Source organism: Heterocephalus glaber, unplaced genomic scaffold, assembly GCF_053883595.1.
Source record: "Heterocephalus glaber isolate CG9 unplaced genomic scaffold, H.glaber_assembly_v1.0 deba00000546, whole genome shotgun sequence".
Taxonomy (NCBI): domain Eukaryota; kingdom Metazoa; phylum Chordata; class Mammalia; order Rodentia; family Bathyergidae; genus Heterocephalus; species Heterocephalus glaber.
Window position 1 is genome coordinate 18,326,213 of NW_028258147.1, and position 20,147 is coordinate 18,346,359.

At 35.6% G+C, this 20,147-nt stretch overlaps 1 protein-coding gene and 1 pseudogene across 1 annotated transcript in view; one reads left to right on the top strand and one right to left on the bottom strand.

The window, feature by feature from the left end:
• Positions 1-11,135: 11,135 nt before the first annotated feature.
• LOC101710178 (microtubule-associated protein 1 light chain 3 beta pseudogene) lies at positions 11,136-15,337 on the bottom strand (annotated as a pseudogene).
• Positions 15,338-18,033: 2,696 nt separating this feature from the next.
• Positions 18,034-20,147, top strand: part of Asz1 (ankyrin repeat, SAM and basic leucine zipper domain containing 1) — a 55,972-nt gene continuing 53,858 nt past the window's right edge. The window contains exons 1-2 of the mRNA XM_004865256.3: positions 18,034-18,186; positions 18,607-18,706. Of these exons, the coding sequence (XP_004865313.1) occupies positions 18,082-18,186; positions 18,607-18,706 (205 nt within the window). The 5' untranslated portion in view covers positions 18,034-18,081. The remainder of the gene's footprint in view (positions 18,187-18,606; positions 18,707-20,147) is intronic.

Here is a 20,147-nt window from a genome sequence, read left to right on the forward strand (position 1 = left end):
AGAAGTGACAGTATACTACTTAAGCAAGTGGACCCTAGAAACAGTCCTACTTCAAATCCCAATTCTAGCTCTTACTTAAGCATGTTACTAAACTTTCTAATCCCCAGTGTTCTCATTTATAAATCAGCTATTCCATTAATTATTGTGACTATTATATGAAATAGTGCCCATAAAATACTTAACATAGTGCCTGGCTGATGATATACTCTTTCTTTTATCAAAAAAAACGCCCTCAATAGAATGTCATTTGGCAAAAAGGAATGAAGTGCTGAAGCATTCTACAACATGGATTAACTTTGAAAGTATTGCTAAATAAAATGTCAGACAAAGAAAAGGATAAATATTTTATGATACCTAGCTTTAGAAGTTACTAGGGCTTGAGGGAGGGAAAAATGAGAGATTGTTTAATGAGAAATTGAACAATCAACAATTGTTTAATGAGAAATTGAAAATGAGAGATTATTTTTGTTTGTTTGTTTGTTTGTTTGTTTTGCAATACTTTTATTTGGAGGTTTTGTCCAAATACATTGCCTCTCAGGAAGTACTTTGAGCAGGGAGAGACAGAGAGAAGGGTCAAGGGAAAACCTCATTTGTCTGCTCCCTTAATACACATTCAGCAGAACCATTTTTTACATTCACTAAATGATATATTTAAAGCTGAAAGTGCTGTCACAGGTTGTCATATAGTGTTTCTGTTTCTGGAAGATGAAAAAATTCTGGAAATGGATGATGGTGATGGTTGCAAAACATTTGAATGTACTCACTGCCATTGAAATGTGCATAACACCACTGAAAGAGTTAAAATGGGAAATCTTACGTATATTTTGTCACAGTAACAAATAAAATTTAAACAATTTTAAATGTGAGCCATACTTTTTGAAATTTTTAAGATCCAGAGGGAAGGTCTATAGTGATTCTTAAAAGAGTATGTCCCTGTAATTATAATTTGGATTGTTTCTAGTCATATACTTTACCTTATACTTAGCCATCCCAAGGTTTAACTCCCAGCATCCCAGATTTTTAAAACTTCTTAATTTTGTTTATATGCATAAGATCACTTGTAAAATATGATTGCAAACTCAGGTATTTAATATTAGTGCTTGATCTGTAACAATCTTAAATTCACATCAGCACTTTTTACTGAGGGAGCCAACTATTGAAATTAGTATTATTTGTCTCTAGGTCAATTACTAAATAAAACAAAGCTTTTTCTCCAATTCTATCATTTTTTTAAAGATATAGTCTCTAGTATGTGTGTTTGTATGTGTGTGTTTGGAGTGGGTGTGGAAATAGTAGGGTACAACAGGAAGAGGGGAGACTTTGTCAAAGGCATTCTTTCTAATGTTAATAAGTTACATCTACTTGTTCCTCTAGGTTGGCATGATTTCCTGTTACGTAAATCATACTGTTAATTCCCAAGTAGATTATATTTGCTTAAATGTCCAACAATTATACCATTCATTACAAATTCTGCCCACTTCCCTGATCGTCAAGTAAAAATGTGCAATCCATAATCAGCAAAGACCTCCACTGGAATGCTTTGTGTCAATCAATTACACAGAAGTTATTTGTAATGATAAGATGTATATTTCTGTCAGGCAATGGTAGATTATTAATGTGTTCTTGGAAAAATGGAATCCTTTCTCAGTAACATCTAGGCAGGTCACTTTGTTTCTTAACCTCCTTTAATATTTTCAATCCTAAGCAGTCATCCTGCATTATATCTTTATTACTATATATATATTTTAATCCTGAATGTACATACAATTTGCTTCACAAAGACTACTAGAGGCAAAACCCATAATAGTCTGGAATAGAGAAAATATATTTTTCCATAGAAACTGGCTTGTTTTTAGTAATACAGATATTACTAAAGTATACTTCAGTTTTATTAAAATATTTCTATAAGTAATTAGAAATTTTGGTTTCCATTAATGTAAGTTTTATCAAAACAAAATATAAAACAGTAAACTTAGTTCTACTCAGAGAAATACATTCTCAAATTTTCACTGGGCATCCTTGGGCCAGCAGTTTCCACAACTGATTGCAAAGACTCATCTATGCTCAGCTTTGAAATATTCTCAGTGAAAAGAATATAGTGCAAGTGCAACTGAACCTGATCACACAATGCCTTCATCATGGGGGCTCACACTATCCGGCTATCCATGGCATAAGCCACCAAGGAACGTTGTGGGAGGCAAAGAACTAACACTACTAGTCCCATAAAAAATGAAGGGAGTGTATTAGGGTGGTTGAAAATGGGATCAGGGGTCTGTGTGAGGCTAGGTTCCCTAGTAAAACCTATGATGAGTTTTCTTGTTCAAGTGATTTATTAGGCTATACTTTCAGAAGGTAAGTGAAAGAAGCGCACTAAGTCAGGAAAAGCAAGACAGTGGCTCTATTACAGAGTAGTTTCATTTTGATCTCACAGGAAACCTCTGGAGTATAAATTGCCCTGCAGAATTAGCATCTCCTTGAGATGGGGATGTAGCTCAGTGGTGCTTGCCAGCTTGGCGAGCACAAGATCCTGAGTTCGATCCCCTGTACCTGAAACAAAACAAAACAAACCCTACCTCCTTGAGGCGAGGGGCTGGCTCTTTGTGAATCTACCCCTTGTCAAGTTCTACTGGTAAGAAGAGGAAGAATCATAGGCTCCTAGGAAGAATAATTCTTTAAGCTACCAACCCATAGCAATATGAGCTAGAGTATGGAATTGCCAGCAGGGCAAATTGGATCTAGTTGCAGATCAACACGCCAATTGTTCTGGCTTTAGATCCCTCCATGTAGCTATTACTCATGTGACACTTGGTAAATATTTAAGCTCTCTGGTCTCAGATCCCTTATCTATAAAAATTACCCTCATGTCTAAGGTTGTTTTAAGAATTAAAAATAATAACGCATTTATAACACCTGAGCCAGTGCTGATAAAATTTCTCACTAAATAGGTGCATTAAAAATGCTAAGTACAGGCTGGGGATTTAGCTCAGTGGTTCTGCCTCCTGCCTCCTTGCAAGCACAATGTCCCAAGTTCGATCCCCGGTGCCAAAGAAAAAAAAGCTAAGTAGACCAGAAGGTAGGAATCACTAAAAGAATGATATGTTTTCTTTCAGTAAAACATAATGTTTGGCAAAGGCTCCACAAGGAAGGAAATATCATGGGAGCCCCTTTCCAGCAGAGCATTACACAATAAAACATTTTTGCTCATTTTGGCAATTGCTAAGTCTCCAGAAACTCAGGGTTGGCACTTGGTGAAAGAGCCCAAGTGGTAAAAAGAGTTCCATGATTGCCATGAAAGCAACAGCCTTGCCCAGGACATGGAGAAACATTATCAGAAGTCACCTCACTTAGCATAAAGAACTAAAATGGGAAGAGAGAGAATGGTTGAACCTGTATAGTGGCGGACCAAATTTGCTTGTGAGGATCTGAGATTCTTAGAGACTGGGCCAAGGGGAGGAAAGGGGGCTGATGCCCAAGACTCAGGCCCAGTGACAGTAAAGAGCGGTAGTGATAAAAGTTAGCAAAGAGAACATAGCAATAGATCCCTAGGAAATAGGGCTTTGTTGTGTTTATTAGTGTAAAATGTGTTTGACTAGCTTTAAGTTATAGATACAGGATTGGGGTGACATTTGTGATTGGCATCCACTTCAGTCTGCTTGATTGCACCAGTATTCTAGGGTCATAAGATATATCAGGGAATAAAATGCAAATGTCTACTATAGGCACTTACATGTTAGTAGGGGATAAACATAAATAAGAAAATAACATACTGTGGTATATTAGGTTTAACAACTATATAATAAAACAAAAAATAGAGCAGGGTAAAGGCATGGTAGAGGATGAAGGAGTTGGTTGGAATGCTAAATGGATGAGTGTTACAGTCCTTATTGAGAGGGTAAGATTTAAGCAAAAAATTGAAAAAGATGAATGAATTAGTCTAGTTGAAATAACAGAGAAATGATTGTGTACGGAAGAAACAGCTACAGCAAAGGGCTTAAAACAGAGAATCTAACTGTTTAAGGGTAAGTCAGAAGAAGATGAGCAAAGGAAACAGAGGTCACAATTATAAAAAGAGGTCACAAATGAAATAAAAGGGAAAAGGAATGTTTGACATAAGGGGAATAAATATGGAGGAATGGCTTTTTCATGTATTTATTGGCCATTTATTCTTCTTAGAAGTGTCTATTCATTTTCAGTTGCCCATTTTTTCATTGGGATGTTAATTTTGGAAAATCTGTTTTGAGTTCTAGATATTTGTCTTCTGTCCAATGAAAAGCTGGTAAAATTTATTTCTTATTCTGTGGGTTATCTCTTCATTCTGTTGGTTGTTTCTTTTGCTGTGCAGAAGCTTTTCAATTTAATGAAATCACATTTGTTGATCCTTGACGTTATTTTTTGTGCCACTGGGGTTCTGTTCAAAATCCTTGCCTATGCTTATAAATTGTTATCTTCTAACAAGTTTCGTCTGTTTTAATATTTAAATATTTGATTTATTTTGATTTTAGTTTAGAACATAGTGAGAGATATGGGTCTAGGTTCAATCTTCTGCAAGTGAACAGCTAATTTTCCCAGCATTATTTGTTAAGAGGCTATCTTTCCTCAAGCCAAAGATTTGGCCTCTTTGTCAAAGATAAGGTATCTGAGTGTTCCTAGAGTTGTTTCTGCATCCTCTATTCTGTTCCATTGATCTACATTTCTGTTTTTGTGCTAGTACCACCATACTGTAGCTTTGTAATATAACTTGAAATCTGGGATTGTGATGCCTCTTTCTTTACTATTGTTGCCTAGGATTGCTATTCTGAGTCTCTTCTCATTTCATATGAATTTTAGAATTGGTTTTTCTAGTTCTGTGAGGTCTGCTATTGGTGTTTTGATTGGAAGTGCATTAAATTTGTACATCAATTTTGAAAGTATGGTCATTTTGACAATATAAGTTCAGCCTATCCAAAAACAGGGGATATCTTTTCATTTTCTGATGTCCTCTTCTATTTCCTTTTTCAGAGTTCTGTACTTGTCAATGAAGAGGTCTTTTACTTCCCATAGATTAATTCCTAAATCTTTAATTTTTTCTGATGCTATTGTGAATGGTATTATTTTCCTAATTTCTTTCTTAATGGGTTCATTACTAATGTACGGTAGTCTAGTCATGTTTTGTGTGTTGATTTTGTATTCTGCTACATTGCTAAATTTGGTTATTAATTCTAGGAGTCTTTTGGTAGAATTTTTGGGGTCTTCTATGTAGAGGATCATGTCATAAAGGATAATTTGACTTTTTATTTTCCTTTTCTACACATATTCCTTCTATTTTTTTTCTTTTGCATGCTTGCTCTGGCTAACATTCTGAAGACTATGTTGAACAGAAGTGGTAATGGTAGACACCTTTATCCTAATTCCTGATTTTACAGGGAATGCTTTCACCTGTTCCCCATTTAATATGTTGGCTGTAGGTTTGTCATAAATGACTTTTATCAAATTGAGATAAGGTCCTTCTATACCTATTTTCTTGGGGGTTTTATCATGAATGGATTTGGATTTTTTCGAAGGCTTTTTCTGCATCTATTGAGATGAATATGTGATTTTTTTTTCCTTGTTTTTGCTTATGTGATGTACCACATTCACTGATTTGCATATGTTGAAACTATCCCTGGGTTGAAGCCTACCTTTAGCTAGGCTACTTTTTAATGGTGTGTTGCATTACCTTTGCCAGTATCTTGTTGAGGATTTTTGCACCTATGTTCATTAAATAAATTGGTCTGTGGTTCTATTTTATAGTTTGGTCCTTATTTGGTTTTAAAATCAGGGTAATGCTAGATTAGGGACAATTTTGGAAGTACTCCTTCCCTTTCAATTTCATTAATGAGTTTGAGAAGTCTTAGAAATAGATCTTTCCTGAAATCCTTGTAAAATTCAGTGGCCAATCCATCAGGTCCTGAGCTTTTCTTAGTCAGTAGATGTTTTATTACTGCTTCAATTTCATTGCCTGTCGTTGGATTATTCAAGGTTCTCTAAATAAAAAATTATAAAAGACACATTTCTGAATTTTTCTTGGAGGTCAAAAACTGTACCACTATACCACTAGTCTATTTTAATGTGACAAATCCAAGAATGGCTTTAAACCAAATACATGCAGGCTATAATTAATTTAAATTTCTATATGCATATACATAAAATTTTTATATATATAAGAGTTCATCTTCTTCAGGTTCATACAACCATTTAAGAGCATTCTACCATAGCAGTGTTGCGTAAGTCCATTTTCTAAGATTAAGTTGACATCTCTATGTCCTTGTATGTTCTTGCAGCATTGAAAAATGAGAGCTACTTTGACATGCCAATATACACATACAAGAGAAGTCTACTACAGGGAAATAATCATTTATATTATGTTTACTTACAAAATATTGTATAACTAAAAATCAATTTCCACTATAATGTGAACAAGTAATACAAAAATTAATTTCATTATAAAAAATGAAATGAAAGTCTAATTCCAATAGAAAAATGAGTTATATCTATGAGTTATTTTTTCAAGCAGTAACAAAAAAGTATGCATTACCTGAATAGAATTTACAACTATTAAGGACAATACATTTTATAAAGTAGAATTATAAAAATTTACTTTGTACTTTGTTTCACCATTTTTGCCTCCATTTTCTTATGAAATTTTTATAATGGAACTAGCTTTGATATGGTATCTCAGAGACCAGTGGTAAGAAGTATTTAAATACTTAAAGTTTAATCTTTTGTTGGATGGTTTTAATTCTTCTTAAAATGTATACTAAGGATATGGAGAAAAAGGAAATGTTTGCACACTATTGGCACAGCAAATATGGAAAACACTATGGAGGTTCCTCAAAAAGTTAAAAATAGAACCACCATATGATCCAGTAATCCCACTGCTGGTTAGATAGCCAAGGAAATGAAATCAACCTATCAAATAAACATCTGTACACCTACATACATTGCAGCACAATTCACAATAGACAAGAAATAGAAAAAATGCAAGTGTCCATCAACCGATGAACAGATAAAGAAAATCTGGTATACACTGGAAATGCTATTCAGCCATAAAAAAATAATAAAATCTTATTTGTGACAACCTGGATGGAACTATAAATCACTGTTGAGCAAAATATTCCAGACACAGATAAATAAATACTTTCCGATCTGATGCATATATGGAATCTTAAAAAGTTGATATCAGAAGACAATGAGAAGAGGATGGTGGTTACCAGAGGCCAGGGAGAGGGGGAAGAGACAGAGAGAGATGGGGAAAGGTTGATCAATAGGTACTATGTAACCATTAGAAGTAGTAACTTCTGGTATGCTATAAGTAACAATTAGAAGCAGTACACTCTGTTATTCTATTGTACAATAGAGGGACTGTAAATAATGTACTGCATGTTTCAAAAAGCTAGATTTAAAGATTTTAAGTTTTTACCATAAAGGTATGATGTTTGAGGTGATATCTATGTTTAACTTTATTTAAACATTATACAAATGTACAAAACATTACATTACATGGTACTCCATTAATATATATAATTTTATGTGTTTATGTACCAAAAAGAATAAATGAAAAAATTTATCCTAAAGTAAAATCTTCTACTCTGAAAGATAGCTAATGAGGTAATAATGATCTAGATCATTTTAAATCTAGTTTTAACTCTCAGATCTCTTTGACATGATCTTGATCTAGTGTCCCAATTATCAAATGCAAATGATCACATCTACCTCTCTGTTTCTCAAAGGATTTATAAGGTAATTATGGATATTAGATTACTTATGAAAATTCTTAGAATTATTTGAAAGAGTGATTTTGCAAATTTGAATTAACTATGTGGCTTATTACTGTTGTTTGAACTAAAAAGTATAAATCATCTCTAAATTGCTTATAATACCTAATACAATAAAAGTGCTATAAAATAATTGTTACTCTGGACCATGGATTTAGCTCAGTTGTTCCACTGCTTACCTCGCAAGTGCAAGGTCCTGAGTTCAATTCCCGGTACCAAAAAAAATTGTCATTCTGTATTATTTGGGGAATAATAACAAGGAAAAGAAGTCTGTACACTTTCAATACACATGCAATTTTTTTCAAATAGTTCCATCTGTAGTTGGTTGAATATGCAGATGTGGAACCTGTGGATATGGATGGCTAACTACATTTTCCAGTTAACGACATACTATAGGCCACCAATTTTATATTCATTTTGATGTGTAAAAATTTATGTATCTTGTCATATAATTTAAAAATTATTGTTATTTAAAATACATTGTATTTTAAACATATGATAAATTTGATCATTTATGGTAGCAATTAGTCTGTTTAAAAGCCAATTTTTTGATATCTACTATAATTCAAGAGCCCATTGTATCTGTTGAGCTCTTCTTGGTGCTCATCAGCATATTACTTTTTTTTTTTTTCCTGGTACCAGGGATCAAACTTGGGACCTTGCACTTGGGAAGCAGATGGTGGCACCACTGAGCTAAATCTCCAACCTGGTATATTACCATTTTTAAACTGTTTGGTAATCAAGGAAGTTTTGGAAATAATGCTCTGGGACTTGATCATTAGTTACTTTTTAATTTCTTTTTTAAGCTTGTTATTTTTGAAATGTTTTTAACACAAGTGCCCATGTATTTATGAGCTATTATTATTTCCAAGCAGTCTATAACTGTAAATGTTTTGAGTAAAGGTTATCATAGTCTTGAGGTACTCTCTTCCACCATGCCTGTATCTGTAGTGCAGTAGGATATACATTAAAAATCTAGGAGGAAAAATAAATAATGTAAAAATAAAATTACATGGGCAATTAAAAAGCTTATGAGGTTGTCTCTATAAGTGAAGCAAATGAATAAATTGGCAAGTTGATTAAAACAAGAAACAAAGCCAAAGACTATAATTCTAGAAAACTAGTAATTCAAATTGTGGATCTATATTCAGCATCTTCTAGAACTGCATCAAGTTAGTTTTCTCAATCCTGGGACAAAATATCCAATATTCACAACTTAAAGGATGAGAGGTTTATTTTGGTCACTGTGGTTAGACAGCTCCAAAGCAAGGAAAACATGGCAGAAAGGCATGATGGAGGAAAGTTGCTTGTTTCATGGCAGCTGGGAGGCAGAGCACAGGGAAAGAGCACCAGTGAGAGACATAGCTTCCAAAGACACGGCCCCTCCCAATGACCCATCGTCTTCAACTGGCTCCTACCACTATACAGCACATTCAGCTAGAAGACCAGTGGATTAATCCATGGATGAGTAGAGCACCCACATGATCCAATCACCTCTCCAGGAGTCTCTTAATCCAGTCAAGTTGACAAGATTAACTGGCACTGGAACTTAATTAGCACTCTCTACATCACGAATCCTGAACTAATACTCTTAATATTGGTTGAGCATTGACCTGGCCTCACTCATGCATACATACACTGTATATCTCTGCTTTTCTATCCATTTACTGCTACTGGGGTAAATAACCACCACCACTCACCAAACTGATTGATGACCTCTAAGTTTAGAGGTCATTCCTGATTCCTCTTTCTCTGTCATAATGCTTCAAATCTGTCAGCCATTCTTTTTTTGAAGGTTTTAGCTATGCTTTTATTCATTTAGTATGTCAAAAATATACTAGATTAAAGGGTTCTATAAATAAAGGTCACTCCTTTCAGCTTGTTAGTTTTAAAAAAGTGTTGCAGGAATCTTACTGATCACACAGTAATTACAAGAATCTCAGATATAATGACATATACAAATTCTCTGAGAATTTACATAATATAAAAATATACGTATTAAAAGTTGTCCTTATAGACAGACACATACAGGGCAAAGAGAGTTGGGAATACCTGTGATGAGGAGCCAAGGTCCCAGATGCAGCAATGTTGCTTTTCCCTCCATGACAGTAAATGACTCTCACAGTGACACCAAAGACAACTAAGCCCAAGTGCTGACTGTGGCCTGCTACTGCCTCAAGTGGTGTGATGGTGATAATTCAGTAACACTCTCAAAAAGAGTCAATAAGGACACCCATGCAGGTAGCAAGGAGCACTGGTGGTTTATTCTAGGTTGCATCAGGAAGCGATTTAACTCTGAACATAATTATTTGCCAAGAGTGTATGTCTCTTTGTGCTGTTTTCTTCAGTTGACATGGATATAGAGTTGGAGAATCCTGACTACTGTCTGACTGAACTCCTCTGAAAAACATGAGAATCTTTTAATAACGTAATTAATTACACACATTGACATTTAAAAATCTATCATCTGTAGTTTTAAGCCAAAAGGCAAAGAGAGTGCATCTGAACTTCAATGTTTCTGGCTTCACCATTCTGTTATTTCTACCACATCCTAAAGGAATAGTACTAATACAGTGCTTATTCACTTACCAAAGCAGGCACCAGTTTGAAGTCTCAGACTAGAGAAAATCCAAAACAGAAGAAATTTCCTCTACAGCAAAATTATACATTATTTTAGGGCCCTATTTCCCACTGAGCAGTGGAAATAGTGCTTTCCTGTGTGTAACTAGCTAGAGGAGAGATCAAGTAAGAACTTTCTAGTACTACTGGGGCAGTCTCTAGCCATGCTCTTGCTAGGATCAGGAACCTGGAGCTGCTGCTTTCCTTCACACCCCCTGACCCTGTTCTGTGTGAATGCAAAGGCATATGGGAGTTCTGCTTGACAGCTCTGGCTTAGAGACATCCATAGGGGGATTTCTTTACTTGAATAGAAATGTTTCTATAAAAAGGCAGCAGGTTCTGTGAATCTAGAGAACAGACTCAGTGTCCCTCAACTCCTTTAAACTGCTGCTTAAACTGCAAATTCCTACCGGGGGAAAAAGGAACATTAAAATAACCTGAAGGTCTATTTTATTGGAAGCTGAGGATGCAAAGTATTATAAACTTCTAAAATTTGAAAAGAAGATATCTAAGTCAACCAACATAACCTTCCAAAGCTGAGTGTGTGCATTTGAAGTTCAGTTTTTCTGCATGAAATACAAAAAAGCAACTTCCTTAAATGTCTAGGTGGGAATGTGACTGTTCTAACGACTTGTGACTAGATAAACTGATCAAATGCAGTGGGTACATCCTCTCCCCTCCCTTGGTATGGGTTTCAAAACCCTTAGATGCACTGGTATAGTCTTACACTGACAGTTTCATTCCAAACATACCAGACAGGCATACACCATATACAGGAACTCATCTTCATCCTCATTCTCGTATACTTTCTAGGTCAGTGTGGACACAATTACTATGCTGTGTCCATTCACAAGTGGAAGAAAGCTTGATTAGCATTGAGCTGTAAGATTCTAATTATCTTTTTTTTTAATTGATGAACTCACCTATATTGATATAGTCAGACCTGAGGAACTTAGTTTTATACAGGATTAGCAGCTGCTTCTCACCCTTGTTCCATTCTGTTATCATCAGGATCGTGGTAGGGTGCTCATATTGGATCATTCAGCTATCTCTTTGTTTGAAAGTGTGAAACTGCTTGAAGCTCTTCTCAGACCACAAGGTACAAGAGGTTCCCCAGAAGGTGGTAGAGGCTCAGGGTCTGACAACAGTGATTTCTTTTCTATCAGACATTCTAATCTGCTATCCACACAATGTGCATATCCTAAATTTGATAGTTAGCCACCTCCATAGATAAGTGCCACCCTCCCATATCCTTTTTCCACAATCATTTTCAACCCTGAGTTCCAAACTAGAATATTTGAAGAAACAAACATGACACAGACATTTTCATTAACTATTAATTCTTTTTATTGTATAACCTATACAGTACTTTTCAACCAATATCCATTTTCATTATTTCCCGATGATTTTCCTTCTTTATTTAAGGAATTTTTCTATTCTCTAATTTAACAATATTAAGAAACAAATAAATTTAAATAAGAATTTACTCCTCTTTTTTAACTTTAATATTCTACTTTTTTGTATTGTTTTGTTTTGTTTACTTTTTATACTGGATGTAGGTAACTGTCCTAGGCCAAGCCTTCTTCCCAAAGCCTTTTCCAATCACAGCTACATATTAAAATCAACAAAAATCGCATACTGGTGCAAAACCCAGTATGCCTTTGATAGGATAGCTCAAGTATTGTACGATATCACACTAAGAGAGTTTCTGGTAGGACAACCATCCCAAACACCTTGTTTGCATGTGGGAGAAGCAATCTGTGAATTCCACATACAAAAGACCCCGCCATTACCACTGTGGCTGCTGTAGGCTTTTTAGTGGCCTGCTCTCACTCTGCAGAGTGTACTCCTTTTCCACTTTCAATAAATGCAAATCCTCACTACCTTTTCAGCTTGTCTTGTCCAATTCTTTGTTCAGAACACCAAGAATCTTGTCTTTGTGACCCCAAAGCCAGTAACATAACACTTTACATCAATTCTTATAATTTTTATGCTCCCATGCATGGAATATTTTCCTCTTGTAGCCAGTGGCCTTTTAAACTGGCAATCCAGATTGTTAAAATTTCCCATCATGGGGGCCAGGGATTTAGCTCAGTGGTTCCACCACCTGTCTCGCAAGTGCAAGGTCCTAAGTTTGATCCCTGGTACCCCCCCCCAAAAAAATTTCCGCATCATGCTAAGAATAACACCTTGGAGAGGACCTCACCAAAATTCCTATTTAAAATTTTCATTTGCCTCCATGATGTTCTATCTTCTATATTTGGTTAATTTTTATGGACAACTTACCATTATCTGGTATTTAATTATGTATTTATTAATTTGTTTCTCTTGATAGACTAAAAACATTCTGACATCAAGGATCCTGCCTGTCTTCCTTACAACTTTTACCCTGATGCCTACAAAATACAGTAACAGTACAGTTAAGTACTTGTGGAATGAATTAATGCTATAAAATAAAAAGCAATTGCTTGTCCTTTTCTCTGGCTATTTTGTGAATATAAATTATAGTAAGTGAAAAAATATTTTTACCATTTTTAAGTCCTTAAAATTATTTCCAATGGAGTTAACCCAGCTAGATCATAAAAAGGGTAAAGATTTCAGTATCAGAATAGAATATTTTCAAATTTTTCAAAGTACCACATATATTTTACATTCCCTTATAAAAATAAAATAAGAATTTTAAAAATCCGATAATATTGGCTTTGAGGCACTCCCCAAAGAGTGCAACATCATCGTTTGTTATGACAAAATGAACCATATTAGCTAATCATCACTGACCTCTGAGTCAAAGCTTAGAAAGTTAATTCTGAAAAAATACAGGAACTACAGAAAACTTGAGTAATATTTATTCCTCATGTGCCACTGTTTTCTCAGCCTGTTTCACCAGTCTCCTGTAATCAGTGAATCACGCAGAACACTGCAGTCATTAATGAGTGAGGTAGGTGGTTTTCTGACCCATCCCAGGAAGTCACTCTGTGGAAATTCCCAGATGTTTTCAAACAAACCCAAATTACAGATTTTTTTATATGATCAGAAATAAAACTTTGAGAATTGCCTGCAAATGAATCATAGTTTATTCTGAGCCCAATTTTCTAGTGAAACTTTTGAAAAACGAGTGCTTCCCTGGGAGAGTCAATAAATGGAAGAAACAACTATTCCCCGAAAGATAGAATGATTTTGGGGGACATTACACTTTCCAAGTTAAATCTGAACACCACTCTAGAGTCAGAGAATCTAGTATGAATTCAGACCATCCTACCTGTATGATCTTGGGCAGTTTATATAACCTTTCTATACCTCAGCTTCTTCATGTATAAAATGAAGAGATAATAGCACTTCAAAGAGCTAGAGTGACAGCCATAAAAAAATGAGAAATTAGAGACATTCATATCTAAGTGGATGCACATTGAGGCGATACTCTTCAGTGAAATAAATAGGACACACGTGTATAAATACCAAATAGTTTCTCTGGTGTGAGAAACGGAAAGTGTAAATAAGGACTAACATGTATAACAGGTAATGTGAAATAGGAAGAAAAGGGGCAAAGGGGAAGGAAGTGGGAGGGCTAGGAGAAAGGATAGAAGGGAATGGGATTAATATGAGAAATTGGAAAAATAGGAACAAAATCTTTGTAAATAGGGAGGAATGGAGGGGTTGAAGGGAGGGCTGGGCAAGGGTGAAAAATAAGAGCCAAGAGAGATTATGTAAAGGTGCAAATTTCCAATGATGAATGTCATTATATTGTATACCTAAAATGTACCAATGATTAGAATAAATAATTGATAATGCAAAATAGGAAGAAAAGGTCCAAAGGGGTAGGGATAGTGGGAGGGGCGGGGGAAAGGAAAGAAGGGAAAGGAAAAATGATGAGAAATGGAAAAAATGGAAATAAAGTCTTTGTAAATAGGGAAAGGTGGAGGGGGTGAAGGGAGGGCTAGGAATGGGGAAAAAATAAGAACCAAGATGCATCATGTAAAGGTACAATTTCCAATGAGAAATGTAATTGTGTTGTATACCTAAAATGTACCAATAAAAGAATTTAAGAAAAAAAAAAGAAAAAGCTAGAGTGAGAATTATGTGAATCAGTAGATATACATTACTTAAAGTCTCAAGTCACATTGAAAGTGCTATATGTGTTAACTATTCATGATTTTAAAATATGGACTGTTTCCTGCCCTTTCAACAGGTAACCTCGGGCAAGAGACTTAAACTATGTCTCTACCTTCCCTTCTGTAAAGTTGATAATAGTATTTACTTTAATCGGATCATGTGAAGGTTAACTGACAATATTTGTAAAGCTCTTATAATGGTGACTGACAATATAGGAGACTATAAAATGACTATTGTCATCATTATGTTGGGTTACATTTCAGTGCAATATTTTTTGAAGCACTGATCTCTTTTTTGTCTTTTGTTTGATTACTCTTTCTTTCTTTTTTTTTTTTTTTTTTTTTTTTTTTTTTGGTACCAGGGATCAAACTCAGGATCTTGAGCTTATGAGGCAGTGGCACCAATGAGCTAAATCTCTGGCCCTGATTACTATTTCTTAAGCCTCTTTATTGTTTCTTTTCCTTTGATGGTTTCCTAAAGGAATAATAGATCCTTAAAGATTTATTCCTAGCTCCCAATTTCAGCTCCTTTCTCTCTTGATAAACATCATTTTAATAAGTCCATTAATACCTCTTAGGAAGATGACTTCTGAAGCTTAACCAATAGCCTCTCTGAGGAGCTCCACGCTTATCTGGTCATTGATGTTCTTTTAGGCTGTTTCTGTGCAAAATATAATTTATCTGTTTCCTCCAAATCTTTTCCTCCTCATTGTTCCAGTCATGTTAGCTTTGACTTCTCTCCCTCTCACCAAATCCTATTAATTCTAATTCATAATAACTTTTGAATGCATATGCTTTTTCCACTTTTCCTGCCATTTCTCTAGGTTTCAATTATAATAGTCTTTTAATAGGATATGTTACCTCACACATTATTCAGCATAAAAAGGAATAAAGTGTGAATTTAGGGTACAACATGGGGTCTTGAAAACATGCTAAGTGATATATATGGTATACTGAGTTGAGCAATGTTCCCCAAAAGTTCATTTCGACCCAGACTCTATGAATGTGATTTTATTTGGAATTATGGTTGCAATTGCAATCAAGTTAACCTGAGGTCACATAAGATTAGGATGATTGAGTCCCAATCCACTATGACAGGTGTCCTTATAAGAAGAGGAAAATTGGGGTACATACACAAAGCGGAGCATACCACATAAAGAGATGGGCAAAGATTAAAGTGAAATGTCTACAAAACAAGGACTGCCAAGGATTGCCACCAACCACCAGAAGCTAGGAAGAAGCAAGGAAGGATCTTCCCCGAGAGGCTTCATAGGGAGCATAGCCCTGCCTACACCTTGATTTCAGACTTCTAGCCTCCAGAACTGTGAAAAAGAAAAAAATTTCTGTTGTTATAAGCCATGTAGGTTGTAGTAATTTGTTTCAGTAGCCCTAGGAAACTAATACAAATGGTATGGTTATACTAATTTTGTTTATCCATGTGATCTCAGATCTCATCTTAGATTTACAAACTTTAGGCCATCAAAATGCATTCCTATTATGAAGTTTACATATTTCAAAGGAAAAAGACAAGTCATGAAAGAACTATGGGAAAAATGGATCCAAAGAACTGGGAACCACCAAATGATTTAAACATCCAGAGAGCAATAAAATAATACATGCAACTGCAAATAAAAGCAGCCCAAGGTCAAAACCATTCATCAATTGATGAACATTTAAGCTGTTTTCTACTTTTTGGCTACCATAAATGATGCTACCACGAACATTAATGTAAATCTATGATCAACTTTGAGTTAATTTTGTAGATGGCATGAAGGTTAGATTGAGTTTCATTTTTTTCAATCTATGAATATTCAGTTGCTGCAGCACCTTTTTTTTTTTAAGACTATCCTTCCTCTATTGAATTGATCATGTATCTTTGTCCAATGTCAGTTGGCCATTGTATGGTATTATTTCTAGGTTCTTTATTCTGTTCCGGTGATCCATACCACAAAGTGCTGAATTCAATACTACACATAAATCTTGCTATCAAGAAAAGCAATTCCTCTTATTCTTTTTCAGGATTATTTTAGATATTTTAGTTCCTTTGTATTTCCACATAAATTTTAGAATAATCATATCTTTGATTAGGAAAATTTGCTGAGTAGATATCAAGGTTTTAAAAACCACTTGTATATGGATAACTCCCAAATATATATCACTAAGACAGGGTCTCCTGAGAGCCTTACTGGAATATTCAGCTATCCACTGGAAAGCTACATTTAGCTGTTCGATGTTGCATTTTTGGACGCTCATTATATCTTCAGGTTTATCCTGCAGTCTTCCCCCATCTTACTAAATGAGACCTAAGCCAGCTGCTCAAGCAAAAAAACCTTCTCTACAAAAAAAGCTAGTTTCTTACATACACACACACACACACACACACACACACACACTCCAGAATGTGCCTTTCATTGGCTTAAAAATATTCAGTGTTCAATTGCTTTTAGAGTAAAATCCAAATTCCTTACTTAGCCCCACAAGGTCTCCTTGTCATCACTCCTGTCCTCAAGAAGCTGGAGCTTCAGACCTCCTTTCTTATTCAAGCAGGGTAACAACTGGGGTGAATTAAGTTAGGTGCCTGGGGGGCAAAATTTTAAACATACTCACCTCCTTAAATTTTGCCTCTCAGGGCTTCATTTGTCCAAACCTAGTTGTTCCTAGTTATATTTAATGATTTTAACATTTATTGAATGGGTGCACGTAGACAAATGTGGGCCCAAAATAACTAACCTACTTAAAAATACATATCTTTGAGAGTCTCTGAAGTAAATAATTTCAAAATCTTGCATCAAAGAATCTTTAAGAAAAAAAGTGTACTGCGTAAGTTTTCAAATAGTTCATAGCCATTTTCCTTTTAAATCATCTTGGGGTATGTAAATGTATTCCTTGATGAAACTACTTTTCTGTGGTGGCAAAGATAAAGTATTATCAACACCACCTAAATGTTAGATGCAAAAAATTGTATTTGACCATGGGCTGCTTTCACCTGAGGTTGCTTTTATTATTTATTCGCTCCCTGAATGTTTTAATCATTTAGTTCATCCCAGTTCTTTGAATACAGTGTTCCTTACAACCTTTCTTTATGACTGATTTTTTTCTCTGAGGCATCTAAACTTCATAATAGGAAAGCATTTTGATGGTCTAACGTTTGCAAATCTAAGCTGAGATATGAGATCACATAAACTAGAAGTTAATAATTCTTTGGGAAGGTACTTTTTCTTGGCTCCTCGAGGGCTCCCGTTGTCCAATGGCTTCTTGCAAGTTTGGGTAGTGCCCCTTACGGATGTATTTTAGCCAAGAGAAGCTGTCTCAGAGGGGGCACTCATTTGACAGCAGGTTAACGGGGTGATGAGGGAGGCGTCAAGGAAAGATGAGGGTTATCCGACTCTTGCCACAAGTGGAACATGGAGACAAGGGGCGGGGCGGGGGGGAGGGGCAGCTGCGTGCAGCTACGCGCCTGCGCTGACGGCCAAAGCGCGAGCGTGCGAGCGTGCGTCGTTCTTTGCCGCGCAGCGCTACGCCTCGCGGTGCGCAAGTGCTAAGAGAGCTGAGGGGCAGGCATGGCGGCGGGCCTGCTGCGGGGCTTGCCAGTGGCCGGAGGAGGCGAGAGTAGCGATAGCGAGGACGATGGCTGGGAGATTGGGTATCTGGACAAGGCGTGTCAGGTAGAGGAGGAGGCCTTGTTTGGATTGCACATGATAGTGGCCTCCCGTGGCTTTCGAAGGCGAGGGCTAGCCGGGTGGAATCTGTTACTTCCTCGCACGTGTTTCTTTAGCTTTTACCGGTGCTTCGAAATAGTATGAGCGGGCCATTGCGCATGACCAAACCCTCACATTTTTGCTTTTGTTCCTTCCCAGAGTTCGTTTTCATTGGATGCTCTTCCCTTGGGTTGTAGATGTAACTCTTCACATGGGATTGGACCTTTCATTGCCCACTCCCTTTAAAAGTAATTTTTGGACATGAATTCTTCACAGGTTGTTCATGTTGGCCACAACAGATCCATGTAGTTAACTAAACATTGTTTACTGGTGCAGTGGAAATGAAAATATGTATAATCGGTATTTTTTTACTTTCTGCTTTTTAAGAAATTAAAAAGGCCATTTCCCACTGAAGAAAAGAGTGAAATGTTCAAGAAGGCATTGACTACCGGAGATATTTCCTTAGTAGAGGAGCTTCTAGATTCTGGTGAGAGTAAAGAGATTGTGTCCACTGAAAATAATTGTTTAAGTTCACAAGGGTGCCTCCTTTTATTTTTCTTTTTAAAAATTTTTATTAGTACACAATTGCAGTACACAATAATTGCATTCATTGTAGGAAGTTGTTACATGTACATAACATGTCTTCCTTTTTTAAATTTCCCTTAGCCTTACCCCCCTCATTTTAAAAGCTTTGCACTGCTTTTCTATTTAAAACACAATGAATGTTAATGTACCAGTTGTCCTACATATGTTAGTTGAGTCTGAGTTCTCTGTCTCCTATTTTCTATGTGTCCATCCTCACATTTGGAATGTCAGCCTAACTAACAATCATCAATTCTTCAAACTTTTTCAAGTTTGGATCATTCATGTTCAGCATTTACTTGGCTATGATACGAGTCTTTCGATAATTGTTTCTAGTTATGTACATGGTAGTTTTCTCTTTCTGTTTTTTATTTGGTTTTGGTGGAATGGGGTCTGGGCCAGATAGCAGAAAATGAAAGCACCGTTTGAGGGAGCTACTTTTATCAGCTTCAGAATGTCTGGAGTTTTTTTATTGATGTCTCCAGTTTTTATTACTCTTTGATGTACTAACATTTATATATATATATATATTTAATTTAGTGTATTCTCCCAATGATTATCATGTACCTTATATTGAAGTGAGACAGTTGAGAATTGGATATTAGTTTTTCAGTGACTTAGTATTTCAACAGAAAAATCAGCCCCCTCCCAAGTTTGCATTTCCACAGTAAGTAATATGACTTTCATCTTCGCAAGTGGAACACTTTATAGCCAGAGACTATAAAATCTGTAAGTTACAAAGTGTCAAGCTAGGCCCATATTCAGTGATGTTTCATATTCAAGTTCTTTAAAACAAAATTACTCTATTTTCCTTCTTTTCTTGAGATTAGCAAATATTTCTTAGGTCACATAGATTGCCACCTAAATCTTGATCTTATTGAAGAGGCTTTACATAAATGTAATGAGTTATGTTCGTTGCTTTAATTGTATTTTTATCCTGGTATTACAGCTTTTATGTTTCTCCCCAATTAGTTTGTTTTTTTTCTTTTTTTTTAATCAGTTCAGCCTTTTTTTTCCCTTTTTTATATGACCAAACCAAGCAATATTGTTGAGGGAAAATCATGTAATTCCAAGGATTTGTACCGTTAATAATTTGAGGACTTTAAGATCTAATAATTTTGCCTTTTCTTAATAGTTATTACTGGTCTCATATTGAATAGTGGGTATTTAAAACTTTATTACTAAGGCCAGGTATGTCATCTATTCCTCTTTATTCTAGCTCACTGCTTGTTACTCATTTTTCTAAGGGACCTGATAGCTATTTATTCTTTTTCATCATCTCTTCTGCTCAGAATAATTTTAAATTCCAATGATTGTGCCTTTGAGTCTTGTGTTCTTTCTTCTTT